Raw genomic sequence first — 16,114 nt, 5'->3', positions numbered from 1 at the left:
CAACGATCACTAATGTCCCACTCCCTTACCTGAATCATAGACGCTCTCGGGTCTGTTGGCCGAAGGTCGAATCCAACCCGTACTTGATTAGGGAAATATATTCATCATTTTTAAAGCTTTTTGTAGATTACGAGGCACAAGAAGTCTCTGATATTCCTATTATGGTTATCCACAATAAATTGGTGGATTCCCTACAGGGTATCTTCTATAGGGAAATCCCTTCTAAACATAGACCTGTTGACATCCCTCGTAGGGATTGGTACAATCAGGATTGTGTGCGAGCAAGATCTAATTTAAACGAGGCTGTAAAAAACTCTACCCAGGAGGTTATTAAAGAGGCCCGACGTAGGTATGTCAATGCTCTGAAACAAGCAAAAAAAGACTGGGATAATGAGATATGGCAGAAGCTGCTTGAAGCAGTCAAACATCAAGATGATAGTTCCTTTTGGCGGCTGTTGACCTCTAACTCGAAAAGGGGTAATGATGATATTGGCATGTATATTCAGCCCGAAAGATGGGTGTCCTATTTTTCTGGAATTTATGCTCTGCCTGCACCGCAAGCTCTGGAGGTCCCTGGATATGATGAGTGTTGGGCTGTCACCAAGACTTCAACTGAGAGCATTGTTTTTACCTTAGTCGAAACAACAGCTGCAATTAATTCTCTGAGGCCAGCTAAAGCTCCTGGTCCAGATAAAATTCCAGGGGACCTGTTTAAATCAGAACCAAAGATATGGGCATGGTACATTAACTTATTGTCTAATGCCATAGCAGCTGGTAGCCCTATTCCAGGTTCTTGGCGTGGTGCAGAAATAATTCCGATTCACAAAAAGGGTGATGTAGGTTCACCTGCAAATTATCGACCAATCAGCCCTATCGATATCCTTCAGAAGACGTTTGCTAAGCAAGTCTTGGATAGGCTTACTGATTGGATTCAGGATAATCAAATTCTATCCCCCTTACAGGCCGGTTTTCGGCCTAAAACTAACACCATGGACCAAGTCTTCAGGCTGTCATTATTATTTTGAAAGTATGTCACCCTATCTAAGCAAAAACTCTATGTTGCTTTTGTAGATTTAAGATCTGCGTTCGACTTTGTCCCAAGAGAGAAACTATGGGGAGTGTTAAACAAAATCGGTATCCCAGGAAACTTAGTGCATTTAATTCAAAGGTTACATGAAAAAACATTTGCACAAGTTAGATGGGGCAATTGGGGGGAACTCACCGACAAAATAGATATTAGGAGAGGAGTGCGCCAGGGCTGTGTTCTTGCCCCAACTCTATTCACATTGTTTATTAACGAGGTGGTGCAAGTCGTTACCAACTGCCAAAATGATGCTCCATCCTTGAATAACCACAAAATTCCAATTTTGCTATTTGCTGACGATTCCCTCCTGACTTCCAGAACTCCTATGGGTCTCCAGGTACTTGTGGATAAGTTTAGTTCGTTTTGTGATGACTATGGACTTGAACTTAATCAGAGCAAAACTAAACTTATGACCCTGGGCTGTGGCCCCACTAAGAGATATTCAATTTTCTATAATGGAACCCCCCTAGGCATGGTAAGCTCCATAGATTATTTGGGGGTGCTGCCATCGTTCGAAGAGCCATGTCTTGAGGAGTCTCCTGAAGGTGAGGAGGTCCTGGGTCTGGCGTAGTGAGGTAGGGAGTGCGTTCCAGGTCTTGGCGGCGAGGTAGGAGAAGGATCTGCCGCCAGAGGTCTTGCGCTGGATTCGGGGGACGATGGCGAGGGCAAGGTTGGCAGAGCGTAGTTGACGTGAGGGAACGTAGAAGTTGAGTCTGGTGTTCAGGTAGGTGGGTCCGGTGTCGTGTAGAGCCTTGTGTGCGTGGGTGAGGAGTTTAAAGGTGATCCTCTTGTCCACGGGGAGCCAGTGGAGGTCCCTCAGGTGAGGGGAGATGTGACATCGGCGGGGTATGTAGAGGATCAGGCGGGCGGATGCGTTTTGGATGCGTTGGAGTCGTTTGATATCTTTTGTTTGGATGCCTGTGTAGAGTGCGTTGCCGTAGTCGAGTCTGCTACTGACGAGGGCTTGGGTTACCGTCTTTCTGGTTCCTGTTGGAATCCACTTGAAGATCCTGCGGAGCATGCGGAGGGTGTTAAAACAGGAGGATGAGACTGCGTTGACCTGTTTGGACATGGTGAGGGCGGAGTCGAGGATGAAGCCGAGATTTCGTGCGTGGTTGGCTGGGGTGGGAGGAGGGCCTAGGGCGGAGGGCCACCACGAGTCGTTCCAGGCCGAGGAACGTAATCACACTTCTGAATCTATTGTACATTTTATGTTTATATGCCCTGCATATATGACTGTGCGACGGAAGTGGTTACGACCTGTGTGTAGAAATATGGGGATAAGACACTGTATGGCTGCCTTGAGGATCACGATGAGGGATACTTCCCTCTCTTTATCTTGTGCGGTTAGTAAGTATATTGTAGCTGCTTAGCATATTCGTATCAGTACCCTGGGGAAAAAATGATGATGAGGAACAAATTATTTTAGCTGCTAAATTTTAACTATGCACCTAAGACTGAAATAAAACCGTATGTTTAATTTAAATGACAGATATTAGGGGGTCAGGCGCATTCTTGATGGAATGCAATTTTATGTGTTTTAAGGTTGAACATATGTTATTCTATTTTATTCTTATCCCTTTTTTTAACTAAACTTCTTTTTCTTTTTTTATTCAATTGTTGTTTGTTTGCTTTTATGGTTGAAAGTAACCGAATAAAGCTATGTGAAAGTGAACAACTTCGACCCCCAACCCTCCACCTCCAGCCTAGACAACAACTCTCAATCAGTGAACACCAACCTCCTGGTCCCCGATTACCACACAGACCATTGCAGCCATCAGGTCATCCATCCACTACAGCAGTGGTTCCCAAACTTTTTCGATCCCCGGCTCCTTTGACCTATTGGCCGTGTTGGCCACGGCTCCCCATTATGTTACTTTTTTTGGGCGGGTGGGGGAACGTAATCCCAGCCTGTACCTGTACCTACACTATTTACAGGTTGTCTTCTTTATTCTCTCCTGAAAACCATTTATTGGAAACTATTTTTGTTCTTTTGTCATAGGGATATTATTAATGGTACTTTGGCGCCCTCTGCTGGTCACAATAATTAATGCAGGGGGTTTTATTTCCAATACCACGATGAAAAGCTACCGATTTAAAGCACCTCCGAGTGGTTTCCAGACTGTGTGCGGCGCCCCTGGCTAGTTTTGACGGCGCACCAGGGAGCCGCGGCGCACAGTTTGGGAACCACTGCACTTCAGGGTACCCACTGACCTCTGCCCCCACTGGCTTTTCAACCTCAGAGCCAAACCCTATTAGCACAGAACTGACCCATATCCTCAAAACCTCCATCTCCACAGCAACTTTCCCAGACGAATAGAAAAACTCAGAGGTCAGACCTCCACCTAAAGAAACCCTCCACCGACCCCGGTGACATCAAAAACTACAGACCGATCTCCCCACGTCCCTTCTCAGACAAAGTACTCGAGAAAGCCATCAACCAACTACCTCAAACAAAACCACCTTCTCAACACCTCACAATCAGGATTCCGGGCCAACCGCAGCATTGAGACTCCAATGTTGACTTCCACAGATGACATAGGACTTTCCTCGACTGAGGAGAGTCAGAAGTTCTGATTCTTCTGGACCTTGCCGCAGCATTCGATACAGTCTCCCACCACACTCTCCTCAACAGACTCCACAAAATAGGCATTCAACAAATCCCCCCTTAAGTGGGTCGCCTCTTTCCTCTAAGGCCACACGCAGAGGATCTGCCTTCCTCCCTTCACATCTACACCCAAGAACATCACCTGCGGCATACCCCAAGGATCGTCCCTCAGCCCAACCCTGTTCAACATCTACATGACCCCCCCTCGCAGATTTTGTCAGATCCTACGGACTCAATATAGTCTCCTACACCGACAACACTCAACTAATCCTCCTCCTCACCGAAGACCCCAACGGCACCAAAGCCAACTTCCACAACGCCATGACCAACATAGCAACATGGATGAAAAACAGCTGCTTCAAACTAAACACTGACAAAACGGAAGTCCTGAAGAACACCTCCGTATGGGACCGCAGTTGGTGGCCAGCAGAACTCGAACCAGCACCCTCTCCATCATATCTATCAGATCATGCACAAGACCTTGGCATCATCCTAGACTGCCAACTATCCATAAATCGACAAGTAAACTCAGTCATCTTCCTCCTGCTTCTACATCATCTGTGAGAAGAGCACCTCCGTATGGGACCACAGCTGGTGGCCAACAGAACTCGAACCAACGCCCTCTCCACCAGTCCATGCACAAGACTGTGGCATCATCCTTGACTGACAACTATCCATGAATCGACAAGTAAACTCAGTGGCCTCCTCCTGCTTGTACATCATCTCTATGCTCCGAAGAACCTTCAAATGAATCCCTACTGACACCAGAAAGTCAGTCACAACACCCTGGTCACCAGCCGCCTTGACTGTGGCAACACTCTCTATGCTGGAGTGTCCTTCCAGCTACCTAAAAGACTCAAGACTCTACAGAACACCACAGACAGACTCCTCCTTAACCCTCTCCAGAGCTCAAGCATCACCTCACACCTCAGGAACCTCCACAGGCTTCCCGTCCAGAAGAGATGCCAATTCAAAATCCTCACACTCGCATACAAGGGTCTCCACAACCTAGGGCCATCCTACATCAGCCTTCAACTGAGCTTCTACGTCCCAGCAAGACAACTATGCTCCGCATTGCGAATCCTTGCCCACATCCCCGGCATCCATCGAAGTCACAGAGTTCGGCGCTCCTTCTCCTACACAGTAGCCACGTCCTGGAACAGCCTGCACCTCCGAACAGCTCCTTCCCTGGTGGACTTCAGAAGGAGACTCAAGACATGGCTTTTCGACTGAGACACAGCACCCTCATTGCCCACACACCCTTAGGGGTGATAGAGCCATGCTTTACAATTGCTATGATTGATTGTTTGAAACATGTAGCATACAACTATTGGACAGATTCACAAATACAATGTATACTTTTGATTAAGTTTACACTTTTGAGTAAGTTTGCTACTTTCTGGTATTCACAAACTCTGAGTGTAAGTTACTACTAAAAACAGTAGTAAGTCCAGTACTGTACATGGCCAACCACTAGTACTGCAACAACCACCAATAGAAAATAATGAATGTTGCAGTACCAGTGGTTGTCCGTGTGTAGTGCTGGACTTACTACACATTTGTAAGTTACTATAAAAGTGTAAGCTACTACAAAAGCCTAGATATTTTTGTCTGAGTTTTTCAGTTTCTCAGCGATTGGCTGTTTAGAGAGGTACTTGCCAACTGTGATTGCAGCTGGGGGCCTAGTGCATGCAAGAGGACGTACTAGGAGCATACTTGCTGGTGGCATAGTGTGTCCATGCAGTACAAATCTGTTGGTGCATGATGGAAGCTAATGAAGGTGGGAGCTGTGAGGTATTTTTGTCCCAGCAGCATGTTGCCCCAGAAATGTTAAACACAGTCTGATTCAAGATGGCTGCCTGAGCATTCTCCAGCTAGCCCTGGATCAGGCAGTGGATCTGGGGAGGGGCTGAGTGCTGGCTATTTTAGTATAGGGAGAGTGGAATACCCCATCATGGATTGATGGAATACCTCACTTACATCAAAGCATGTGCTACTAATTCATTCTGAATAATTGAGGCAAGAATTGTACTAGAGTAATATGAAAATGCTGTATTCTTCAAAAACCAGTGGCAACGTGTTTTCCCTTCCACCATCTGATTAATTTCCACTGTAAGATTCCTCACCAACAGACTTCGCATTTTCATGTAAAGGCAGAGTGTAATTTGTCCTCATCAATGTAAATTACATGTATTGAGTTGTCCAGACTGCTACTACTTATTGCAGTATACCCATCATTAGACCACAAAGTGTCACCTTTTTCTGTAGATCTTCAAACACAGTACATTATATTCTCCTTTTTTACATGCCATTTATTTTACTTCCAGAGCCTATGTGTCTTTGTTTATGAGACATCTATGTGAACCCGGCGCGGATGGAGCTGAAACATTTGCAGATGGAGTTCCAAGGGAAGGTCTATCTCGGCAGCATGTGCTCACCAGGATTGGTGTAATGTCACTGGTTCGGAAGAAGGTGGGTGAGTAAAAGTTTACACACAGTGTTTCAGGTATTCCCAGTTTATGTAGAATTCTGGTTTAGAAGATCCACATGCCAATTCCCATCAAAGATGAATCTAATTGTAATACATTTATATAAACCATACATAACTCTGTCTTAAAATCTTTAAATTAATCTCTCGACATATTTCTAAACAACATAGTTAAGGTGCAAATACACTTTATTTATTAAGCCATTTGTTTTCTTCAGAGTTTGCCCTTTAACTTTTGTCCTCTTCCAAACAACTGTATTTCTTTGTTTTGAAATGCCATGTTCCACCAAACTTACATTAGACATGTTGGTTCTCTTATGTAATAACCATCTACTCTAGTTGGTGCCAGATTTTACCTAAGAGTTTATGGAAATTGGATGAAAAGGTAAAAGGGGAATAATACAAAAATGTGAAGTTAATGTTGGCTATTAATAGCAACAGTATCTAATCAGATTGAGTGGGTCCTTGATAATCCAATTTGGGAGCATACTGGATGAAGTATTTTACCACTTTTTATGATTGTCCCCACCGACAGGGTGCTGAAATCTATCTTTTAGGAAAATTGATTTTATTGTTACAGTAATGTTTCCAAGACTTAAGAAAACAACTTTAGAATTGAAAGCTTGTTTAGCAGTGGGCCCTGATGGGATCCATTCCGCATTACTACTACTTCACCAGTTATGGAGCACTGATGAACAAGTTGCATACTTTTGATAACACTTTTTCTGGTAGAGACTCTATCTAACCATAGATTCCTCACCTTTTGAATATTCTCCAACCGTCAGACTGGATATGGAAAATGTATCAGCAGTACCCTCAGACTGGATATGGAAAATGTATCAGCAGTACCCCTGTGTGCCGGTAGGTGGCACTGTGTGGTTCCGCAATTACATTGTTCAGCTCTGGAAATGATGTGCAGGGTGCATATAGGCACCACTCCTGTACTATGAAGTCAGTTGCTTGCAAGGCTGCCCGTGCCCCCAGACGCAGAGCCCCAACAGCAAATTAATTTAGCCTATTAAGCAGGTTCCTGAATTGGGATCCTGTTTATCGGTAGAGCCCAATTCACAGAACAGGGAGAATGGAATTGTGGGTGAGTAATCTGTGGATAAATAGGCTGTCTACCAGAAAGAGCATTACCAAATTAAGTAACTTATTTTCTGATATCTAACCACAGATTCCTCACCTTTTGAATGGACACCAGAGCATTACCTTTTAGGAGGTGGGTCTGTGAATTAGCTGAAACTAAAAAGTCCTGTAGGACTGAGCAGGTGAAATGCCTTTCTTGACTAACTAAGCTGCCTAGATTGTAGTGCTTTGTGTACATATCGGGCAACTCCCACAAAGCTGCATGGCAGATGTCCAGGACAGGAACGTTGCTTGCTAAAACGGTGGTAGCAGATTTTTGCCCTGGTAGAATGAACCTACAGACCTTCTGGGGCCGCTTTTTCGGCAGTGCATAGAGGGTCCTGATGTAGAGTATGTTTCAGTGGGAGATAGTCCTCTTCTGCAAGGCCTTGCCTTTTTTCATTCTAGTGAATCCCCATCCAGTGTCCTTTGGTTCAATCAATGTAAAACCTCAGTGCCTTTTTTGAGGTCCAAGCAATGGAGTCTCACCTCCTTAAAGGGGTTAGACAGAGCATAGAACACTGACAGGATGATGATTTGGTTGACCTGGAACAGCATCCTCAACTTTAAGCAATAAAGATGCTCACTTCTGCAGCACTAGTTTGTCTGGGAAGAAGATATTATAGAGAGCCTGCAGCTCATTCACTCACTGTGCTGGTATTATGGCAACAAGAAACACCGTCTTGAGTGTAACAAGCCACAAAGGACAGCTGTGAAGCAGCTCAAAGGGGGTAGACATCAAGTATTTTAGGACTATGGTAAGGTCCCATTGTGGCATAAGAAAAGAAAAGGAAGGAAACAAGTGTCTGTGATCTTTCAAAAACACTTTCAACCAGTGATTTGAACAAAGAGAGATAGTTTGGCAACCACAAAAAGGGCAAAAGAGCTGAAAGGTATCCTTTAATTGTGCCCAAAGAAAAGCCTTGCTGGGCGAGAGACAAAACACACAATAGATGGTCTGATAACCTCAGCTGAAGGCAGTCTATCTTATGTGTGCTGCACCAAACCACAAATGTGTAACAACGGCAGGCATATACAGTTTTGAGGAGGTACAGCTGTTTGTCCAGATGACAACAACTACCTCCATAGGAAGGTGGATGGTGTTCAGCAGTCACCACTTAATCTCCAAGCATGAAAGTGGAGATTACAAACACCTGGTGCAGAACCCTGCCCTGTTCTTGCAACTACAGGTCTTTCTGGAGGGGCAGCCTGATCAGAAAACAGATGCTCAAGCCAAGGAGCTCTGGATACCATACCCCCATGCCCGATCCCAGGCCACTAGGATAACTTGGGCCCAGTCAGCCCTGGTCTTCTTTAGCTCTCGAGCCAGAAAAGGTATAGATGGGAAGGCATACAGGAGTCCTGAGTTCCACTCTAGACAGAAGGCTTCTCATAGCGAGAGACACCTTTTAAAACTTCAGCGTACAGAACTGCTGACATTTCCTTTTCTCATTGGTATTGAACAGATTGAGCCATGTTTCTCCCCAATCACAGAAGTGACTATGCGCTACCTCCAGATGTGACTGTCACTCATGATCCTCTAGGCTGAGCCTCTCTGCCCTGACATTCAAAGATCCTACCAGGTAGTTTGCTGCAGGACAATCCCTTGATGGACCAGCAATTTCCAGAGGCACAATGCATTTTGGCACAGGGTCAAGGACTCCACACCACCCTTCTTGTTGCAGAACTACATGGCGGTGGTGTTGCATGTAAACACTTGCACCAGCTTCTGTCTGGTGGATGGAAGGAAGGCTTTCAACACCAAGTTGATGGCCCTCAGTTCTCAAAGGTTGATATGGACCTGGGACTCTGACTGAGACCAAAGGCCTTAGAGTTGTGGCTCGACCTCAGGTGCCACAGGCAAACCTGATCAGGATCTGTCACAGTTATTTGTTTGCAACAGTCCTCACAGGGCTTATCCATGTCTGTTGGTGGGGAGAAGAAAGGAACTGATGTCAGCAGGAAGGAGTGGCACCTTTATGTGCCCTGCACATCACTTCCAGAACAGTGTCAGTGTGGAGCTGCACAGTGCCACCTATCAGTGCACAGAATTACTGCTGAAAACTCATTCAGTCTGACACCTGGGGAAATTAAAACTGTGAGGAATCTGCAGTTGGAAGTCTCAATAAGAAATGTTGCAATAAGTTATTTTTATGAATTGTAAAAAAAATTGTGGTTCTTAATACATGGTTAGATGAAACGCTGAAGCTTTTCTATAAAAAACGGACCTCCTCACACAAACTGGTATAGAATGATATATCCGTATTTTTGTCCAAATGTTTAGTAGAGACGTAAGAAGTAGGTGGTGGAATTAGATTTGATCTCTACAGAATTAGGATGCTTCAGAGCAGAACACATAACCTTAACCCTTACTTTTGCTTGGTGGATCGTGTCTCACAAGTCAGAGTTAAGCTATGATGAGCTACATAATCATATAACAGACTTTCACACAGCCTTTGATTCTGTCAATAAAAATTGAGATTGGTTGAGGTCTTAAGTTCGGTCCAAACATTACATAATGATAACTAAGCCAATGTAGAAAAGGGTAACAAAGGTAAAATAATGAATAAAGTGCCCAATGTTATGAAGCAAGTTGGCATTCTCATTTCTTTATTGCCTATTTCTATCTGATCAACCCTCTGCAAGAACCCCAACAATGTGTTTGACTCCAAGTGTGGATTTATGCATGTAGCTTTATGCTGATAATCTAGCTTTACTAGACTTTACAGACATGGCCTCCAATGACAACTGAATGATATTGATCACTACTGTTACCAGAACCACCAATGAGCATGGAATAACTAAAACAATGTCATGTGGGGAAAACTTAGGGCTTATTTAGAGTTTGGCGGAGAGTTCTTCTCTGACACAAATGTGACGGATATCCTGTCTGCCGTATTGCGATCCCATTATAGCTTATGGAGATCGTAACATGGCAGGTGGGATATTCGTCACGTTTGTGACGGAATAACCCCTCCGCCGAACTCTAACTCAAGTCCTTTGTATTGTACACTTCAAGATTAGGAGAGTTTGTTTTGAAACTCATTGTAACTTTATATGCATTTGGAGGTCACTTATGGTTATTCACTTATTTACAAATGCAAATTGGACAAGATCATTCAATGTTCTTCCCTAGTAATTTGAAGTAAGAGAGAGGGTTAGTCTTAAAATGTGGTTACAATTGGCTAAGCATTCAGTAGTTGCTACAATGTGTTTTGAGTTGAATATGTTCTCACTTCTTTTGCTAAATAAAAGATAAATTAGGGGAAAATCTGAATTTAGTTGGCAAGAGATAACTGAAGAGCAGATGAGGATGGTACAGACTATGAGGCTCACTGTTTCTGATGCTCCAGCACCTCAAACCTCTCAACCATATGTATGAGGCCGCACAAAGTTACTTTGCGTGACCTTGAATGGCCTCGTATACATGGCAGCGTTGCCTTACTCTGCGCCAGGGAGGCGGTCCATAGGCATTGCGGTGGGTTTTCCCATGCAACATGAATGGATTTTGATGCTGCCCCAGATTTACTTAATCACCTAAACCTAGGAAGCGCCAAAACCTTACATCTTCCCAGGGGAGTAATGAGGAGAAATATTTCCTTGTTTTTCCACTTTCCATGTGCGCTGCTTTCTGCAGCACTCAAGGAAGGAGGAAAGTGCCTTTTGGGATTGTTTTTGAGCAGTAGGTGCCCTTTCCACTACAAAAACAGTGCAACGCAGACACCCTTGCACCATGGTGCAAGGCTGCCTGCATTGGTGCTAGGCAGCCAATTGTGCGTCAGCGCAAGGGGAAAGGAGAAAAATGCACCATTTTGCATAAGTATGGTGCATTCTTGCTATTTCACTTTCACATACGGCGGCAAAGCAAAAAGACTTGTGGTGGTGCCCTACACCATTTCCCTATAAATAAGCTTCTATATGACTAAATTTTGAGCTATTCTGGTTTTAGAGGGATGGGAGATGAGAAGTCAAATCTTTTTCCTTAACTCCTGTTAGACAATACTCTAAGGGCCATATTTATACTTTTTGACGCAAAACTGCGCTAACGCAGTTTTGCGTCAAAAAAATTAGCGCCGGCTAACGCCATTCTGAAGCACCATGCGGGCGCCGTATTTAATCAATGACGTTAGCCGGCGTTAGCCGCCGGCGCTGCCTGGTGTGCGTGGAAAACAACGACGTACACCAGGCAGCGCCGGCGTAGGGGGATATGGAGCTTGGGCGTAAAAAAATGGGGCAAGTCAGGCTGAGGCAAATTTTTCGCCTCAACCCGATTTGCGCCATTTTTTTCGACTCCCAAACCCCATAGAAATGACTCCTGTCTTATCAAAGACAGGAGTCATGCCCCCTTGCCCAATGGCCATGCCCAGGGGACTTATGTTCCCTGGGCATGGTCATTGGGCATAGTGGCATGTAGGGGAGCACAAATCAGGCCCCCCTATGCCACACAAAAAAAAAAAAAAAAACCTACCTGAGCTTACCTTAATGTCCCTGTGATGGGTCCCTCCAGCCTTGGGTGTCCTCCTGGGGTGGGCAAGGGTGACAGGGGGTGTCCCTGGGGGCATGGGAGGGCACCTCTGAGCTCCTTCAGAGCCCACAGGTCCCTTAACGCCTGCCTTTTCCAGGCGCTAAAAAACGGCGCAAAAGCGGCCGTACATCATTTTTTTTGACCCGCCCACTCCCGGGCGTGAATTTTGCCCGGGAGTGTAAATACGGCGCACATGCCTCGGAGTCAATTTTTTAGACAGGAACGCCTACCTTGCATCTCATTAACGCAAAGTAGGTGTCCACGCTAAAAAATGATGCAAACTCCATGGACTTTGGCGCTAGCCGCGTCTAACGCCAAAGTATAAATATGGAGTTAGTTTTGCGTCAGAATTGCGTCAAAAAAACCGACGCAATTCCGGCGCAAACAGAGTATAAATATGCCCCTAAGGGTATGTTTCATATTCAAAGGTCTTCTAATCTGGAAAAAACAGTCACTTGAAAGAAATATGACTGACTAATTTATGGTTTATTCTCAATCATTTGGAACCAAAGAATACTCTTTGATGATAACTTCAACGCAAAACAGAAGGCAATATTTTGTCTGCAAACTATATAACTGACTTTCAGGTTCACTTAAGTATGTAATGTGCATTTACCACAACCCAGTTCAAATACTGCCAAGTGTTTCTTTGTGAATTGGATAATTTGCATCACACATTATCATAGGGTCAATGAACGTGTAAATCAACCCCAATGTTAGGCAAATCTTAATTCTTTGTTAGATGTTAACACATGTGGCACTGTTCATTCAGGTTATCTCAAATTTAACACAACCATTAACTAAACTTATGGGCTTCATGAAATATGTATCATATTATCATATGTAACTAACCTTAGCGATAATGAAGATAATAAGGATAAATGTGAACAGGCTAATGTAGGAAGCCAATTGGAGAAACAAGTGAAGCAAGTTAAAAAAAATGCCAGTAGAAGACTTATGATGGGCCTGAGGAAGAACACAGAATTAGAATTATGGTGCATAACATTTCCATTGCTATTTATGCCAGCTCCATATTTCTATTAGAAATTCCTGAGAGGAGAATATTCCTTTTTGATTGGTATATTTCCTCATGCAAGCCATGGCTTTGGTTCATTTAATAATGTCAGGGATGGGGTCAAATTGAAAGCTGTACTTCACAAATAATATTAGCACCACCATGGTGCCCATTACAAATATGTGGTATTTCTCCTTCCCAATGCCAAGAATAACATGTGGTATTCAGTGTTTCAGCACTAATACCTCTATGTTTATCTCTCTTTTCTGGCAAATGTTTACCCACAATGTTCCCACACAGCTTGTAGTTTGTGATGGGGCCAGTTACTCCTGTTAATGGCCCCATCCTGAACGACGAGGGACTCAAAATGATGCTCTGTGGCAGCTGACCCACCAGAACTCTTTCCAGCATCAAGAGACCAACAGGGTACATTGGTGTTTTCTATCTCTGGTTCAACTTTTGGAATAATTAAGCCTATTTGAGCTTCTGGAAATATTGTGCTACCTATGTAGATGTAGCTTATCCTTCCTGTCAACCATTATACTTTGCTCCCACACACTATGGATATCTCTTTAGATAAATTCAATATTTCCAATTTCATTTTCATTTATGTTAGTAATGGGGTCTCTAGGTGGCATGGGTATGCACCCAGTCCAAGTAGTGACTACCACTCTAGTCAGGGTAAGTCAGATACAAACATAAAAGATATCCTCTGTTCACCCTCAGGTAGCTTGGCACAGAAAAGTCAGGCTTATCTAAAGGAGCAATGTGTAAAGTAATTCATTTATGCAACACACACACAGTAACTGAAGGAAAACACCAGAAAAACACTCCACAGAGGTTTAAAAATAGACAATAATTTTATAAATGAATCAAGACCAAAGCAAAAAAAAATCCAATAAATAGAAGTCAAGTTATGAATTTTAAAAGAATAAAATAGTTCCAGCACCTTAAAGTAAATAGCCCTTAATGAGTTATTTGAGATGGTGCTGGACCAGGGAAAAGCCAACAGTTCGAGCCAATCACGATGTAGCATGGGCCGGGTACAGGAGCCACACAGGGCAAGGGAACAGAGTACCTTGATCCAGGTCGCAAGCACGAGATGTGGGGATGATGCGTTGGAAGATGCGTAGATGTCACTCCCGCAGTCGAGGGATGTGTTCATTTTTCCCATGCGTTGATTGCAATTCGCTGGTTTCCAAAGAGGAGCACTGAAGCTGCGAAGCGTTTATTCAGAAGCCGATGCACTGGTTTTCTCCACGCTGTCAAAGGAATGCATTGATCGTCCTTCAGCGATGGTGGCAATTTGGTGGTTTCAGTGCTGCGTTGATGTGCCAGGTGCCGCTTCCAGCAGGCTGGGAAGAAGTCAGTTGATGGTGCCATTACAGAGCTGGTGCTCTGGCCCCAAGTGCAATACGCCAGTTTTATTCCTGCAAAAGGTTTGGTGTGTCATTTGAAGCTTCCAGCAGGCAAGAGATGCATCCATTTCACTGGTGCAAATACATGGGTCCAGTTCCAGTGAACCAGGAACAGAAGCAGGGGTAGAGACTTTGATATAACTGAGTCTTTAGCAACAGGAAGCAAACAAACCACCCCTTGGAAGTCAAACAATGGTGTTCTGCTGCATTGCGTGAAACTGAGAGAGCAAAAATGCACCATATCTATTGAAACATGGCGCACTTTTGCTCCTTCTTAGCACTGTGCACTGTATGCTGACTGGCTTCAATGCGGGCACCCTTGCATCACACTGCAAGGGTGTCTGCATTACCGACGAGATTAATTTTGTGCAGTTAGGGTTTGAACCCACATAATTTATCAGAATCTAAAACTCTTAGAAAGCTCGTGTTTCTTCTACCACCCTAAAAGCAAATTAAGTTTCATAAAGCTCTATTCTGTGCCCTACACTTTTTCTATTTACATGATTCAACTCTATAGTTATTTCTGTTGGTTTTCACTCTTTTTACACAAGTGTTTTGCAAATGTATTTGCCTTTGCGTACAATTACTGATTTTCGTTATGTTTCACTGTTTGCTTATTAGCAGTTGCAAATGGAGGATCGTGCCTTAGTTATGCCTGAATTATCTCAGCATGTACTTCCCTAAGATCCATCTATTCGTCAAGCAGTTTTTTCACTGGGAAAAGGTCAGGCTCCTCTCTTTGCTCACAAAGTCATGTCCTCTTTAGCGCAAAATATCTCTGTTCTCATATGTGTCTGCCACTTACTTTTTTTCATCCTGAAAGCCTCTTCTGCAATCTTTAATTGTCTCTTGTTGGAGAAGGAGGTTTGCCACTAATAATATCACATTTCGTGGCATATCTATCATACTTTCACACAACGCAACTCAGTAGGGCGCATGGACAGGAATGCACCATATTCAACATCATACAGCACATTCCTGTCTGTTCCTTGCGATGGCGCACTTTTGGCTGCCTAGCACCAATGCAGGCACCTTTGCACCAGGGTGCAAGGGTGCCTGCCTTGTAAGCAGGATTGTTTTTGTGCAGGAAAGGGCAGTTTCCTTTACAAAAACAATCTTGGGAGTCATTTCCCTTTATCTATGTGTGCTGCAGAATGCAGCATACACATAAAGAGGACATAACGAGCAGAAATAAAGAAATTACACCATGTTACGCCTCCCCTGTGGACCAGTTGTATTTTGACGTATTCCCAGGTTTACCACTAATGGTATATCGTGGAATACACCAAATCCATTGGTGGATGCTTGGGAACACCGACCCTCCACCCATAAAATGCCACCCTGGGGCATAGTAACGCTAGGCAGCGATGTGTGCTGCCCTGAATTACTCCAGATTTATGAAGCCTTGTAGAGCCACGCAAGTGTGGTCTTGCATGGCTTGATAAATCTGACTTTAGTGTTACTTTGCCCTGGCACTATGATAAATATGGGCCATGATTTATTGTTATCTTTGAAAGTAGTTTTCCTGTAAAAGAAGCACTTGTTATTAATACTATCCTTCCCCCATATGTAGAGATTCGGTGTAAAATGTCCTTCTCTGTACCTATTTCTCCTGCACAAACAATACTGCATGCCATTGTTTTAAGGGGGCACTCATTGGTCTCATTGAAGACTAGGGTTGTACATACAATATTTGAAACCATCCTTTGGGAAGCCATCCTTTGGGAATAGTGAGGGTCGCCAAGAGAGTGGGTACGATGAGACATCTCTCTTGAGGGCCTCAGGGTTCCTGAGAATACTGAGGGTCCTTCCATACTTGGGTGAAGTGCGGAAACCCACTTGCGGGGC

General features: G+C 44.1%; 1 protein-coding gene across 4 annotated transcripts in view; it reads left to right on the top strand.

Annotated features, from left to right (window-relative positions):
• CHD5 (chromodomain helicase DNA binding protein 5) overlaps positions 1 to 16,114 on the top strand; it is a 981,350-nt gene that overhangs the window by 753,805 nt on the left and 211,431 nt on the right. For all 4 annotated transcript variants that reach the window (XM_069239999.1, XM_069239998.1, XM_069239997.1 and 1 more), the window contains exon 30: positions 6,020 to 6,164. In XM_069239999.1, coding sequence (XP_069096100.1) covers positions 6,020 to 6,164 — 145 coding nt within the window. The remainder of the gene's footprint in view (positions 1 to 6,019; positions 6,165 to 16,114) is intronic.

This window comes from Pleurodeles waltl, chromosome 6 (assembly GCF_031143425.1).
Source record: "Pleurodeles waltl isolate 20211129_DDA chromosome 6, aPleWal1.hap1.20221129, whole genome shotgun sequence".
Lineage (NCBI taxonomy): Eukaryota > Metazoa > Chordata > Amphibia > Caudata > Salamandridae > Pleurodeles > Pleurodeles waltl.
This window is presented reverse-complemented; position numbering and strand designations above follow the sequence as displayed.